The 16,944-nt window shown below is 37.0% G+C and overlaps 1 protein-coding gene across 2 annotated transcripts in view; it reads right to left on the reverse strand.

Moving 5' to 3' along the window:
* JMJD1C (jumonji domain containing 1C) overlaps nucleotides 1-16,944 on the reverse strand; it is a 345,065-nt gene that overhangs the window by 198,654 nt on the left and 129,467 nt on the right. Inside the window, exons 1-2 of one of the 2 annotated variants that reach the window (XM_058436283.1) lie at nucleotides 12,948-12,998; nucleotides 8,622-8,786 (exon numbers count right to left, since the gene is read on the reverse strand). In XM_058436283.1, the coding sequence (XP_058292266.1) occupies nucleotides 8,622-8,786; nucleotides 12,948-12,968 (186 nt within the window). In that variant the 5' untranslated portion in view covers nucleotides 12,969-12,998. Of the gene's footprint in view, nucleotides 1-8,621; nucleotides 8,787-12,947; nucleotides 12,999-16,944 lie in introns of those variants that run through there. The other variant, XM_058436284.1, reaches the window with a different exon arrangement.

Here is a 16,944-nt window from a genome sequence, read left to right on the forward strand (position 1 = left end):
TCTTATGGTTCTTATAATACTTTCCAAAAGAATAATGTCATTTTATAATCCACAAGATATATGTGTGTGAACTCGTTCATTGCAATACATGCCAGTATTAGAGTTTATCATTTAAAAAGCTTAATTTTTTATTATGTATAATTTGATCTCTTAAAGTCCTTTACCTTGTAGAGAAATAATAATCCTGAAGTTATATTGTCATTACTTCCATTTCATTATTTAACAAAGTACAAAAAGACATGCAACTGTTTATTCTAATTGTGGAAATTCAATTATAAATATTTAAAAACTCTTTAAATGAACATACTCCAAAGTTTATTTCTAACTTGGAAGGTGGCATATTTTCACATTTTAGTAAAATTTGCTTGAGGCCATAATCTAAACCAACTTTGGCAATAGAACTGTTGGATATAAAGGTAATCTTGTCCCTAAGAGCAGTGAACTCTATTCTCCTTTGAGGGGGTTTCTTTTGGAACAGATAGTAACTAAAAAGCACTCTCACTAAGAGAATATTTTAAAATAAATAAATTGCTAAGAGTTTACATGTTTATGATGTCATCACAATTCCTGGTTGAACCAGAATTGCCTATCTATGAAGGAAAAGCTACACTGAGAAAAAGTAGTCTGAGTTTCCTAAAACTCAATTCAGAAATTCAGGTAAATTATCAAAGATTTGAATATTTAAGTCAATTGTGAGGACTTCTGTTTCTTCCTTTAACATCTTTAAAATAACACATTTCAGGTAATTTTACATTTTTCCCCTTGGTGACTTCAGGAATCAAATTTGTACCTGATGAGAATTGGCATTATAAGCTTTTAGTATTTGTTTTTTATTATATATTGACATGTTTAAAATTGGTAACACACAGTTTTACCACAATTGGGTGATTCTGCTTTCCTGTCCTTTGATATTATTATATGTTAATAGTCAGAAAACCTGTAATAACACCCAGTAGGGTTCTTTTTCACTAGCTGGGTTGCAGCACATTCATCACTTTAAAATAAGAATTTACTTTCTGAGATGGGTAAAGCACTGTGCTAGACTCCAAGGAACCATACATAGATGACTAAGACATGACTCCTGTCCTCAAAGAACTTACAATCTATTAAGGGAAGACAGACATGCAAACAAATAGGTATAATACAAAGCAGAATGTGCTGATTGTTAAAACAGAGGTACAAAACAAAGTTCTATAGGAGCACAGGATGGTTATATAGGAGCACTGGTTGGGGTGATCTGGAAGGCTGGGCCAGCAGAAAAGCAGTAGAAAACTCTGCCCCTTAGAAAATACAGCAGTGTTACAGCCCACCTGGGTTAGGGTCGAAGCCCCACTCCCCACAGAAGGTTTTCCTAAAGGAGATGGAGCCAGGGCCCTAACCCAGTTAGGTAGGTGATTCGTTGATTTCAATTATGAATGCCAACACTTTCTTTCCCTGGTGCCGATAAATGTGCTTTCACAAGTATTTTACTTTATTAAAAAGTAAGTAAGATTTAACAATCTATTAAGTAACTTACATGAAGATGCAAGTTACCTCAGCCTACAGCATTAGAATGGCCTCAAGTGGTACTCTGATTATACAGGACCAAGCAAAAAAAGACACCACTTCAGCATCTTGCACGTGGTGCTCCCATAAATGTTTTGCTACTGATATCCTAGAAAGAAAGAGGAACCAGACAATTCCAGAGAAGGAGCCTGGGTATTATACTATCCATATTTTGTTCAAGATGCAATTATGTTAAATTTTAAAATATATACTTTAAAATATGTTAATGAGACAACAGGATTTGTTTTTGTCTTGTCATGATCTCAAGAACCAGCAGGTACACTGCCAGTTTCCACTAATTTCTAGGTATAAGAGGTAGACAAGATAACGTAACCAATATGCAATATTAAACAAGTACCACAGGAGGAGTGAAACAACTAGAAAGAAGATAATAAATACAAACATGTTTAAATACAAAAGAACATAAAGTATCATGTGCACAGAAATAGAAACATTAAATTTGTAGAAAATTAAAGACAAAGTATTAGTTTCTACTGTGTTTCATTCTACTGCCATCTTATATACAGATCCCTCAACTCTCTCAAATCTGTAGATATAGTATTTCATTACGCTGTAGGAATTTTAAAACGCTAAACTTCATAATTGCTGTTTATAGACATCCTTAAAGAAGCCAAATTTTAATGAACAAAAAAGGAAACAATAAAATCTCAGTCATATCTACTGTATATAAATGTTTGCAAAATGCTTATGAAACTTAAATTGACTATTTTCTTAATTATTACAAAAAAGCATTCTCACTTCACTTGTTTATTAATTTTTACAGTCTTCTAAAACAAAAGAAAAAAGGAAGGAAGGCAAGCACACATAACCTGACTACTGGAATTAATGACAATATCCCATTGTATAGACTTTAAAAATAAACATACAATTCAAAAAGACTTACTATCAAACAATTGGCTAAGCAAACTATGAAATATGACAAAAAGGTTATAATATCTGTAATAATATAAAGAAAGCTCATAACAAATATAAAAAACACAAACCCTAATAAGTACTAAATAACAATTCACTAAAAATACAAGTTGCTCATAAACGTGAAAAAAATTCACCCTATTAAAGGAATGCGAATTGAAACAACGAAATATTATTTTTAAATATCCAATTAGCAGAGAAAGAGTAACATTCAACACTGCATCCCCTTAGGATGTAAAACTCCTCCTGTTTTGGCCAACTATTTGTGTTTTAAAACAAGATAAACTGCAAATAAATAATTAATGCTTACAAGGGTGTAATGAGTGAGATAAAAACACCCCAACACTGACTGAGGATAATGGCAGTCAGTACAACCTTTAGACAATTTGTGAAGAGTGTCAGGAGATAGATTTTTGTGGCTTTCAAGTTCATACCCTGTGATTATTAATTCTACTACTATGAATATACATTTTAAAAAATCAGAGATGCAGACAAAGGCTTGCAATGGTATTTATCCCAGTTACTTATAATGCTCCCTAAAACTGGAAACAACTACAATGTCAAACATTAAGGAAATGAGTCATTGTAAGATTAAATATTATGCAGCCATTAAAAATGATCTTAAATTACTACGCATGAGGAGAAATGCAGAGGATAGATGTTAAGCAAAAAAGCAGGATCTACAATTTTAATGCAGTGTTAGCTAAAACTATGTTTAAAAGAAGGCAGAGATTTTGTACTTGCTAATTTGCCAAATTCATTTATTAGTACCAATAGGCTTTGTTGTGAAGTCTTCATGGTTTTCTAAGTATAAGATTACATCATCTGTGAACAGACACAATTTTACTTCTTTCTTTCCAATTTAAATGCTTTTTGTCTTTTTCTCATCTGATTTCGGGACTATAACTTCAAATACTATGTGGAGTGGACATGGCAAAAGCAGGGATTCCTTGTCTTATTCTTGATCTAAGAGGAAAAGCTTTCAGTCTTTCACCATTGACTAGGATATTACCTAAGCAACAGGATATGAAATCAACACATAAAAATCAGCTTTTTTTTTTTTTTTTTTTTTTTTTTTTTTTGAGGCAAGGTCTTGGTTTGTCACCCAGGCTGGAGTGCCCTGGTGCAATCACAGCTCACTGCAGCCTTGAATTCCTGGGCTCAAGGGATCCTCCCACCTCAGCCTCCCAAGTAGCTAGGACTACAGGCTCATGCTCGCTAGTTTCTATATAACAATAATGAATAATCTGAAAATGAAATTAACAATTCCATTTGCAAGAGCATCAAAACAGAATAAATTACCTAGGAGATGAAATAAAACTACAAAACATAAGTGAACAAAATTAAAGAAAACATAAACAAGTAAAAAGACACCCCTGTTCAAAGACTAGAAGACTTAATATTTATACGTGTGTGTGTGTGTGTGTGTAGTTTTGGAGACAGCGTCTCACTCTGTCACCCAGGCTTAAGTGCAATGACACAATCATGGCTCACTGCAGCCATGAATTCCTGGGCTTATGCGATCCTTCAGCCTTAGCCTCTCAAGTACCTGAGACTATAGGCGTAAGCTACCACACTCGGCTTATTTTATTTTTTTTTTGCAGAGAAGGTGTCTCGCTGCATTGTTCAGTCTGGTCTTGAGCTCCTGGCCTCAAGCAATCCTCTCGCCTTAGCCTCCCAAAGAGCTGGGATCATAGGTGTAAGCCACAGCACCCAGCCCTTAATATTAAGATGTCTACCACCCAAATCCATCTACAGATTCAATTCAATCCCTATCAAAATCCAAGTGACCTTTTTCTGGAGAAAAAGAAAAACCTCTCCTGAAGTTCATACGGAATCTCAAGGGACCCTGAATAACCAAAACTATCCCTGAAAAAGAAGAAAGTTGACAGAAAAACATTTCCTGGTTTCACAATGTACTACAAAGCAACAGTAATCAAAACAGTGAGTTGGTATCAGCATAAGAACAAACGTATAGATCAATGGAATGGAACAGAAAGCCCACAAACAAACCCTTGCATATACAGTCAAAATATTTTCTATAATAGTGTCAAGACCATTCACTGGGGCAAAGGCAGTCTTTCCAACAAATGGTGCTGGAAAAAGTGGACATCTACATGTAAAAAAAGGTTGGACCCTTACATGATATTCCAAACTTAAAATCAATTAATTCACCAAAATTTGTGATCTAAAACTATACAACTTTCAGAAGAAAACATAAGGGGAAAAGCTTCATGACATGGATTTGGCAATTTTTTTTGAATACAACAACAAAGGCATAAGCAACAAATGGAAACAGACAAGCTGGGCTTCATCAGAATTTAAAACTTTTGTGCAGCACGGGCCACTGCTAACACAGTAAAAAGGTAACCTGTAAAATGAAAGAAAATGTTACCAAATCATGTATCTAAAAGGGGATTAATATCAAGAATACATAGAGAAATCCTAAAACTCAACAACAAAAAAACAAATGATCCAATTCAAAAACAGGCAAAGAACTTTACGAATAGGTATTTCTCAAAAGACATACAAATGGCCAAGAAGCACACGAAAAGATGCTCAACATCACATTAAGCATTAGAAAAATATAAAACAAAACCACAATGACATGCCATTTCACACCTACTGAGAAAGTAAATACCAAAAAAAATGAAAGTAAATGTTGGTGAGGATGTAAAGAAACTGGAACCCTTACACAATGCTGGTGGAAATGAAAAATGGTGCAGCCACTTGGAAAACAGTATGAAAGTGCCTCAAAAAATTAAAAATGCAATTACCATCTGATCCAGCAATTCTACTTCTGGGTATATACCCAAATAGTTGAACACAGCCAAATAGTTCTCTATAGCCAAAAGGTGGAAGTGACACAACTGTCCATTAACGGGCAAATGGATGAAAAGAACGTGGTGTATAAACACAATGGAATGTTATTTTGCAATAAAAAGGAAGAAAATTCTGACACATGGTTTAACATGCATGAACCCTGAAGACATTGTCAGTGAAATGAGCCAGTTACAAAAGGACAAATACTGTATAATTACATTCATATGAGATACTCAGAGATCAAAAGTAGAATGGTGGGCCAGGAAGACGGGGGAATAAGGAACTGCTCTTTAATGAGTACAGTTTCAGTTTTGCAAGATGGAAAAAGTTCTGTGTTTGGATGACAATAGTGGTAACACACAACACGAATGTACTTACTACCAATGACCTGTGTACTCAAAAACAGTTAAAATGGCAGATTTTATGGTGAGTACATTTTACCACAATTAAAAATTTTTATTAAAAAATTTAGCAGAAGGCTGGGCATGGTGTCTCACGCCTGTAATCCCAGCACTTTGGGAGGCTGAGGCAGGCAGATCACAAGGTCAGGGGAGTTCGAGACCTGCCTGGCCAATATGATGAAAAACCCCATCTCTACTAAAAACATGAAAATTAGACGGGCATGATGGCAGGCACCTGTAGTCCCAGCTACTCGAGAGGCTGAGGCAGGAGAATTGCTTGAACCCGGGAGGCAGAGGTTGCAGTGAGACGAGATTGTGACACTGCACTCCAGCCTGGGCGACAGAGCAAGACTCTGTCTCAAAAAAAAAAATTTAGCTAGGCATAATGGCACACATCTGTAGTCCTAGCTACTGGGGAGGCCAAGGTGGGAGGATCTTTTTTGAGCCCAGGAGTTCAAGGCTGCAGTGAGCTGTGATCACACCACTGCACTCCAGCCTGTGTGAAACAGTGAGACCTTGTCTAAATAAATAAAATAAAATAAATAGTATGGCAAAAAAAAAAAAAAGGAACCAGAGCAATATGTTTCATAATATATCAAAAATTATATATATTATATATATATATATAATATATATGAGTTATCTCTTAGTAATAGGACTAAAAAGATAATTTTCCATTACTTTTATACCAGTGTTTTTCAAATTTTTCATCACTTTTTCTTTTGTACATGATAAAGTTAGAAAAGGCTGGTGATTAAGTAGGCCTAATTTCAAGGCTAAGAGGTTTTCAACAGAAACAACTTTGTAAAATTATGACATTATCATTAAACAGTATTTTCCAATTAAAATTCTCTCTAAAATCAGTATTTTATGAATACAACAGAAATTCATCTCAATCTTAATTGCCTTTAAGAAAGGGCAAAGATTGGCTTGGCACGGTGGCTCAGACCTGTAATCCCAGCACTTTGGGGGGCCGAGGCAGGCGGATCACGAGGTCAGGAGATCGAGACCATCCTGGCTAATACGGTGAAACCCAGTCTCTACTAAAAATACAAAAAAATCAGCCGGGCATGGTGGCGGGCGCCTGTAGTCCCAGCTACTCCGGAGGCTGAGGCAGGAGAATTGTGTGAACGTGGGAGACGGAGCTTGCAGTGAGCCGAGATCATGCCACTGCACTCCAGCCTGGGCAACAGAGCGAGACTCCATCTCAAAAAAAAAAAAGGTAAAGATTTTTCTAAAGCTTTATTAATTTTTTAACTCTGATACTGATGTATAGTTTTTCATATTATTGATGCTACTGCTTCCTGCTTTTGAGAATTCTCATATAAAATTCACCTATATGTCTAATTATTCGTAATTACTCACAAATTTTATCCAGTTTTTGGGTTAAGGTCTATAAAATTAAAATCATGCTAGTAATGGTTTAAACTTTTTATATGAACAATTCAACATACTCATTAAATATTTTTAAAAATCTACTATGGATAAAATTATCTTCTTTAGTTTGCTATGCAAAGTTTCCTATCAAAACTACAGGTCACAGACAGATATTATTTTCATCTTTCAATATTATATTTTGTTTTTTAAAATGCCACTGATTCCGTTCACTCTCTTCCCTCCCTTCCTATCCTGTCTTTTTATTCATATCTCCACTGACTTCTTAAAAAAAAAAAAATCAAATAAACAGATCTATTAAATTTCTATTCTATACAGAAAAGCATCAAGATTAACTAAAATAGAAAATTTATATGCATTAAAATTATTAGCAAGCAGAAGCTATCCTTGTAATTAGTTCATCTGCAGGTTTAAAAAATTGAAAGGAACTACCCTAACTCATTAATTATATCAAATACCTGCAATAATGTTTCAGCGGCTTTTAAAGTATTTCTTTGATAGTAACATATGAAGAAAACTTTACAAATATTGCAAATTTGTTACATGCTAGATGTTCTGCCAGAAAACAGCGGTAACAATAGTTAAACGAATGTGGCTCTTTTCCTAATACAATTTAATGACCCTGTTTACTTCCTGTTTCTTTTCTTAAATAAAACTCTTCAAAGTACCAGAGAATTTACTGAAAATTATTATATTTTCTTAAATGAAACATTTCCTGATAAGAAGTAATTTAATCCATTACCTGAATAATTACACATTAAACATCTATCACCCACAATGATTTACTGATTAACAAACCAAGAAGAATTACTCGCTATTAAATGTTTTAATACAAAGTATGTTCCATCTCCCACTTAACAAAGTTTCATTCAGCAAAGTTGTTCCACATGGCATACAGTCAACTATCTCTCAGGTCCCTTTAATCCAATTTATATTTTAAATTGATAGAATAAACTTATTTGTGAACTACATATGCTGACAGAATACTAACAAAGAGACACCTAAAGTTGTTTTAACAAAATGAAGGCAGTGTTTTAAAATCTCTAGCAGATTAGCCAAAGACTCTTCAAAAATATTAATTTATAAATCAGTAAGATGAATCTAAACTTTTATTTAATTATTGGTCTTAAATTTTCATTTATTCTTTTTTTTGTTTGTTAAGAGATGGGGTCTCACTCTGTTATTCAAGCTGGAGTGCAGCGGCATGACAGTAACTCACATAGACTTGGATTCTTGGGCTCACATGATCCTCCCACCTCAGCCTCCCAAGTAGCTGGGACCCACAGGTATGTGCCACCACATCCAGCTATTTTTTTTTTTTTTTTTTTTTGGTAGAGATGGGGTCTCGCTTTTTTGCCCAGGCTGATCTCCATCTTCTGGCTTCAAGCAATCGTCCTGCTTCAGCCTCTCAAAGTGCTAGTTTTACAGGTGTCAGTCACCAAACCCGGCCTTTGTTTTGTTGTTGTTGTTCTTTGTTTTAAACGAACAAATGAAAATGCTTAATGAAACAGGAATAGATCTTACCAATGCAGGCCACTGAATCTGTTTGCTCTTTGATCCCTGAGTCTGGCTAGGGTCATTCCTTTTGGCCCAGATTAAGTGGTATTCCACCAAGAAAGTTGAAAAATCTTCATAAACTTTAACCCACTCTCGTTTATCCCATTCAAGATCATCAAATTCCACATACACCTATGAAAACAAAAATACGAAATTCAATTAGCAAAATAGAAGAGTGGTATATCTTTTTTTTTACTAACACATAATAATTGTACAGATTTATGGGGTACATATGATATCGTGATACATGCACACAATGTGTAATGATCAAATCAGGGTAATTAGAATATCCATCACCTCAAATATTTATCATTTGTGTTAGAAACATTTCAAGTCCTCTTCTAGCTATTCTGAAAAATACAATAAATTATTGCTAACTATGGTTACCATACTGTGCTATCAAACTCTAGCACTTACTCCTTCTACCTAATTGTAGGAAGCAGAAAGCAGAACTCTAGTACACTGTTGGTGGGAATGTAAATTAGTACCTCCAGTATGGAAAACAGTAAGGAGGTTCCTCAAAAAACTAAAAGTAGATCTATCATAGGATCTGGTAATCCCACTGCTGGGTAAATGTCCAAAAGAAAGGAATGTATATTGAAGAGACAGCTGAACATCAGTGTTTATTGCAACACTATTCGTAACAGCCACGATCATGGAATCAACCTAAGTATCTATCAACATATGAATGGGTAAAGAAAATGTGGTATATATACACAATAGAATACAATTAGGCCATAAAAAAGAATGACATCTTGTCTTTTGCAGCAGTATGAATGAACCGGAGGTGATTATATGAAATAAGCCAGGTACAGAAGACAGATATCACATGTTCACACTCGGGTGTGGGAGTCAAAAACGTGAATCTTGACCCAGTATGGTGGCTCATGCCTGTAATGCCAGCACTTCGGGAGGCAGAGATGGGAGGATCACTTGAGCCCAGGACTTCAAGATCAGCCTTGGCAACATAGTGAGACCCTGACTCTAACAAAAGAGAAAAGTAAAAAACTTAGCTGGACATGGTGGCATATGCCTTTAGTCCCAGCTACTCAGGAAGCTAAGACAGGAGGATCACTTGAGCCCAGGAATTTGAGGCTACAGTGAGCTATGATAGCTACCGTGAGCTATGATCACACCACTGCACTGCAGCCCAGGTGACAGAATGAGACCCTGTCTATTTAAAAAACAAACAAAAAGTGGATCTCATGGAGGTAGAGGGTAGAATGATGGTTATCAGAGACTAGGATGGGTGAAGGGGGGAGAAGAAAAGAGTTTGGTTACTGAGTATAACAATATTTCAAAATATAAGCCATGAACTTGAATTAGAAAGGACATTAACAAATTCATTAACTTAACATTTTTCATAAAACCATCATTTAACTTCCCTTAACCAGATTATACCCCTTACTTATGAGAGATAAACCACAACTATTATCGAGTAAAGCAATTTACAGAGTGTTAATCAGTAAAGATTAGTCCATTATCTTCTAAATATACACTAAATAATGATGTCTATACTGATGACTCTAGAAGGAGAGGTTAGAAAATGTTTTTAAAGAGTAAATAGTAGCCATACGCGATGGCTCACGCCTGTAATCCCAGCACTTTGGGAAGCTAAGGCGGGTGGATCACCTGAGGTCAGGAGTTCGAGACCATCCTGGCCACACAGTGAAACACCATCCCTACCAAAAATACAAAAATTAGCTGGGTGTGGTGGCAGGTGCCTGTAGTCCCAGCTGCTCAGGAGGCTGAGGCAGGAAAATGGCTTGAATTCAGGAGGCAGAGGTTGCAGTGAGCAAAGATCAGGCCACTGCACACCAGCCTGGGTGATAAGAGCAAAACTCCGTCACACAAAAGAGAGTAAACAGTAAATATTCCAGATTTTGCAAACCAGATGGTTTCTGTCATAATTATTTACTTCTGTCTCTGTCACAGAGACAACCATAGACAATATGTAAACAATTGAGCTTGACTTTATGCTAATAAAACATTACTTACAAAGGTAGTCAATGGTACAAAGATGGCTCAACACATGACATTCAATTAATGTAATATACCACATTAACAGAATAAAGGAAAAAAATCATCTTTAATGATGCAGAAAAAGCATCTGACCAAATTCCATGGCTTTTCATGATGAAAAACACGCAACAAGCTAGGAACAGAAGGAAAATACCTAAATATAAAAAGGTCTATATGAAAAACCCACTGCTAACATCATACACAACAGTAAAAAATCAAAAGCATTTCCTCTAAGATGGGAACAAGACAAGGATGTTATAATTTGGAATACTGAAGCTGACTCTATGCTCATAGGACATTCAATCATTCAACCCTTTGCTCCCCTACTTTCATTCTTTTGCATTCATTCCCTGAGGTTATCTGTTCATAGAGCTGTCTTCCCAACTTGACTATTAGTTACGCTGGAAGCAGTCTTCTCATTACTTACATTTTTATCCTAATTCTGCCACCCACCTTCTGCTCCCTTACACCTGAAGAGTTTCCATTTCCACTTATTTGAATCACGGTTGCTCTTTTGGCCCAGCTCAAGTTCTTCCATGATGTTTACATCCCCCAACTTCAACTCCAACTTAGCTTTGAATTTCTACTGCAATTACTTTTTTTACAGCTTACACTGTATTAGTATATAAGCAAATACCATCCTATATTTTTAAGTGTAATAAAAGTATCTTTAAATTATGCATGTAAACTCACTTAAGGTAGAACTGTTCTTTCATTTATTTTTAGTGCTCACTACAGTGCTGCATAAAGTCTTTAATTAACATTAAAAATCTCCTGACTGTTAGACTCAATCTTGGTCTTTAAAAAATAAAAGCAACTTGGTAAAAGGTAGTTTGATTTGGTGGTGTTTATACTGCTGCCCACTAGGAAGCTTGTTTAAAAAAAAAAAAAAAAAAAAGCTTATCTATTAGAATATCCACTAAAGATATCCATTAAAGCTTATCTATTAGAATGGGGAAAGAGAAATGCACTGGTCAAGGAGTTAACATCTGTTTCTTGTTAACTATCCATACCAAGTCAAGGAAGAAATCCAAGTCAAGGAAGAAGCCAACAAAACAGGTGGCTATTTCTAATAAAACCCATCCTTAAGGGTACCTCCTGCCTGTAATCCCACCACTTTGGGAGACGCAGGTGGGAGGATCACTTAAACTCAGGAGTTCAAGACCAGCTTAGGCAACACAGTAAGACCATATCTCTACAAAAAATGAAAAAAATTAGCCAGACATGGTGGCATGTGCCTATGGTGCCAGAGACTCGGGAGGCTAAAATGGGAGGGTTGCTTCAGCCAGGGAGGTTGAGGCTGCAATGAACCAGGATCACGCCACTGCACTCCAGCCTAGGTGACAGAGCAAGACCCAGTCTCAAAAAATAAAAATCAAAAACAATATACACACTTTAACTTAAAAATGTTCTTACTGCCAAAAAACGGTAACGATCATCTAAGCTTTCAGGGAGTTGCAGTATCTTTTTGCCGATAAAGAGCCTTACCTCAATGTTTTCGGCTGCTGACTGCTCAGGGTGGTGGTAGCTGAAGGTGGGGTGTTTGTGACAATTTCTTAAAATAAGACAAAAGTTTGCCACATCTATTAATTCTTCCTTTCATCAAAGATTTCCCTAGGGCATGCAATATTGTTGGCCATTTTACCCACAGCTGAACCTCTTTTGAAACTGGAGTCAATCCTCTCACAAGCTGAGGTTGCATTATCACCAAAGGTCAAGTAATATTCAGTTCTATCTCAAAAAACCATGTTCTTTGCGCATCCATAAGAAACAATGCCTCATCCATTCAAGTTCAACCATGAGATTACAGCAGTTCTCTCACATCTTCAAGCTCTAGTTTTGATTACAAATCTGTTGATGTATCTACCACATCTGCAATGACTTCCCCCTTGAAAGTCTTAATCACCTCAATGTTGGTATTTTGACCTCCTCCCATGAATCATGAATGTTCTTAATGGCATCTAGAATACTGAATCCTTTCCAAAAGGTTTTCCGTTTACTTCGCTCAGATCCATCAGAGGAATCACTATCTCTGGCAGCTATAGCTTTACAAAATGTATTTCTTAAATAATAAGACTTGAAAATCAAAATTATTCCTTGATCTATGGGCTGCAGAATGAAAATTGTAGTAGCAGGCATGAAAACATTAATCTCCTTCGGAGCTCTTGGGTGACCACATGCACTGTCAATGAGCAGTAATACTTTGAAAGGAATCTTTTTCTCTGAGTAGTACATCTCAACAGTGGGCTTAAAATATTTAGAAAAACCTACTATAAACAGATGTGTTGTCATCCAGGCTTTGTTGTTCCATTTACAGAGCACCTGCAAAGTAGATTTAAAATAATTCTTAAAGGCCCTAGGATTTATGGAATGGTCAATGAGCAATGACTTCAACAAAAAGTCACCAGTTACTTTAGCCCCTAACAAGAGAGTTGGCCTGTCCATAAGGCTTCTCCATATCAGCAATAACAATGTTTCACTTTCTTATCATCCCTGTGTTTACTGGAGTAGCACTTTTAATTTCTTCAAAAGCTGTTCCCTGGCAATAACAACTTGTCTAACTGTGTGGTGCTACAGGCCTAGCTTTGTGCTCTGTCTTGGCTTTGACATGCCTTCCTCGCTAAGCTTAATCATTTCTAGCTTTCTGATTTCAAGTTATAGATGTGTGACTATTCCTTTTACTTGAAAACATACAGGCAACTATAGGATTATTAATTGGATTAATTTCAATATTATCGTGTCTCAAGGAATAGGGAGGTCTGGAGGTCCAAGAAGAGGGAAAGAGACAGGGGAATGGCTGGTTAGTGGAGCAGTCAGAACACACAGTGTTCTGGATTAAGTTTGCCTTCTTATACGGGTGTGGCTTCTGGTGCCCAAAACAATTACAATACTAACATCAAAGATCACTGATGACACATCACCATAAGAGATGTAATAGTAATAATAATAAAAGTTTGAAATATTGTGATAATTAAAATGTAACAGAGACATGAAAATACTTTTCCACATGCAGCTGGAAAAATGAAACCGACAGACTTAATAGATGCAAAGTTGTCACAAATCCTATGCCTTCCCTGCCCCCGCCCCTGGCTTTTTTTTTTTCTTTTTTTTTTAAGAGATGGGGTCTTGCTCTATCACCCAGGCTGGAGTACAGTGAGGCTCAAGCAATCCTCCCACCATGGCCTCCCAAGCATCTGGGACTACAGGTGCATGTTACCATGACCCAGCTAATGTTTCCTTTTTAAATTTATTTCAGACATGGAGTCTTGCTATATTGCTCAAGCTGGTCTCAAACTCCTGGCCTCAAGCAATCCTCTCACCTCAACCTCCCGAGTAACTGGGATTACAGGTGCATGTCATTGCACCTATCATAAAACCTCAAATTTGTTTTAAAAAATTCAGCATCTGCTAAGTGCAATAAAGCAAACTATGATAAAAAATGTATATTTACTTATATATAGGTTTGTATAACCCAGGATACTCCAGATCCTGATTTGAACAGTATTTTAAGATAATAAAAAGTAGAAAAAAAGAACAAGAAATATAACAAAAATGTTCAAAGTATATACGGTGAAAATTGCAATACACCAAACACGGAAACTTAAGTCTTAAATAGATACACTGTGTTCACAAATGAAAAAATTCACTACTATAAAGAATAAACTCTCTTTGGATGCAGGCTAACCCTAAAAAATGTGAAACACACACACACACACACACACACCCCAAAAAGAATAAGTTATCTCCCAAATCAACAGCCCTGAAGGAAAACACAAGGTACTAGCTGGACCCCACCCTCCCTAGCAGTGGAGTAACTAGGTATTTTGATATGCCCTAAATACAAACTTTACAGACCCCAGCGTCTGTACCGTGGGCTATTGCTGCCAGGGTCAACACCCTAGCAAAGTGCACCTGCCCAGTTACCAGCTGCCTGCCTACAGCTGCTCCAACAGAAAGCAACCCACCTTCCCCAGTAGCAGGGCTGCAACATGATGGCTGGAGCCCTCACCTGACCATTCCACTGGTAGTCTGGGGATCATGCCACCCCTGTTGACCACAGCCAGTGCCTGCACAATCAGGGAACCTGAGGACAGGTATGCTCATCCAAGCTCAGCCCCCTCCAGTATGTAAGCACACGGCTCAGGGTCTGGAGATTACTCTGCTTAGTCTACCACCATCGGTACCTGAGCACTTTTTCCAGGGGCCAGGGTCCATTCAACTGACCACTATCACCAAAACTGACACCCACCCACATGTGGGCACCTGCAGCAGGCCTGGAGACTGATTTAGTCAGCCTGTCACAACCACTGCCAACACCAAAGTGAAATGCTTGGGTTCCAGGGGGTTGTCTTGCCACTGCTACTGACATCAACTATGGCACGCCTACCGCCCAGGGCCCAATAACCTGCCCACTCATCCACCCCATTCCTGGCACCCAAGCAAGCTGCCTGGAAGCCCAAAAATCGACCTGCACAGACCCAGTAACTCTGGTGGCAGCATATGCCACACTGAAGCCCCAAAACAAACATGATCTTCTCACTACTACCACCAAAGGAGCCCAAAGTGGCCCACGTGACAGCCCATTCCCTAATAAAATCTCACCACAGCTTCCTTTAAGAACCAACCACTAAACCACAGAAGAAATCACAGACAACACTGACCCTGTTTAATGCCTAAAAAAATCATATGGAGTCTACATTACTGCATATATCCAGAATCAAAGCAAAAGTGCCCTACCCAACCAACACCACAGATACATCTCTAGGAAAAATTCCTCCCCTATGAAAGGAAATTCAAACTACTGGAAGAAGTGACTGTCAATACCTGATGCATAGATATCAATGTAGAAATCAAAGAAACAAGAAAAAGCAAGAAAATGTGAATCCATAATAAATTCAAAGGAACACAGTAATTCAACAACAGATTCCAATCAAAAAGAAATTTATAAAATCTTGGAATTGAAAATATTGATACTAAAGAAGTATTCTGTTACACTGAGATACAAAGAAAACAATACAAAGAAAAGAAAAACAATTCAGGATATGAATGAAAAATTCACCAAAAAGACAGCATAAAAAAGGATGAAACAAATTCGGGACCTGATGTATTCATTGAATGAAACAAAATGCATTCAAAACTTCAACAAACTAGATCAAATAGAAGAAAAAATCTCAGAACTTGACAAACCTTTTGAAATAATCCAGTCAGAAGAAAAAAGAAAAAGAAATTTTTTTTTTGAGACGGAGTCTCGCTCTGTCGCCCAGGCTACACTGCAGTGGCGCGATCTCAGCTCACTGCCAGCTCCACCTCCTGGGTTCACGCCATTCTCCTGCCTCAGCCTCCCGAGTAGCTGGGACTACAGGTGCCCACCACCATGCCCGGCTAATTTTTTGTATTTTTAGTAGAGATGGGGTTTCACTGTGTTAGCCAGGATGGTCTTGATCTCCTGACCTCATGATCTGCCTGTCTCAGCCTCCCAAAGTGCTGGGAATACAGGCATGAGCCACTGCGCCCGGCTGAAAAAAGAAAATTTAAATTTTCTTAAAGAATGAGCAAATTCTCATCACATATAGGACATCACAAAGCTACCAAATTTTCAAATTTTTTGTGTTTGAGGAGGCAACAATAAAACCTGAAGGGCTAGAAAGTCTGTTTAACAAAATAATAGATGAAAACTTCGCAAGGCTAGCAAAAAGTTTAGATACCCAGATAAAGCACAAAGCTCCCCAAAGGTATACATTCAAAAATATCTTTTCCAGAGCACCTTATAGTAAAAAGGTCACTAAGTCAAAGACAAAGAGTGAATTCTTTAAAAAGCAAGACATAACTATCTAGTCACTTATTAATGAACCCCCATTAGACTAACAGCAGTTTCTCTGCACAATCCTTACAGGGCAGAAGACAATGGGATAATAGGTTCAAAAAGCTGAAGGAGGAAAAAAAAAAAAAAAAGCCAAATATACTATACCAAACAATGTTATCCTTCATAAACGAAGGGGAAATAAAGTCTTTCCCAAACAAGTAAAAGCAAGAAAATTCATCATCACTAGACCAAATCTACAAGAAATGCTTAAAGGAGTCTGATGCTGGGAAAATAAAGAATGGTATCTATCATCATGAAAACACACAGAATATAAACCCCAGTGGTAGAGCAAATACAATCAAGGAAGAGAAAAGCCTCAAACGATACCACCACAGAAAACAACCAAACCACAATGTTAACAAGAAGAGAGAAAGGAACAATGAATACACAAAACAACCAGAAATT

The sequence above is a fragment of the Hylobates moloch genome, unplaced genomic scaffold (genome assembly GCF_009828535.3).
Source record: "Hylobates moloch isolate HMO894 unplaced genomic scaffold, HMol_V3 SCAFFOLD_3, whole genome shotgun sequence".
Classification (NCBI taxonomy): Eukaryota; Metazoa; Chordata; class Mammalia; order Primates; family Hylobatidae; genus Hylobates; species Hylobates moloch.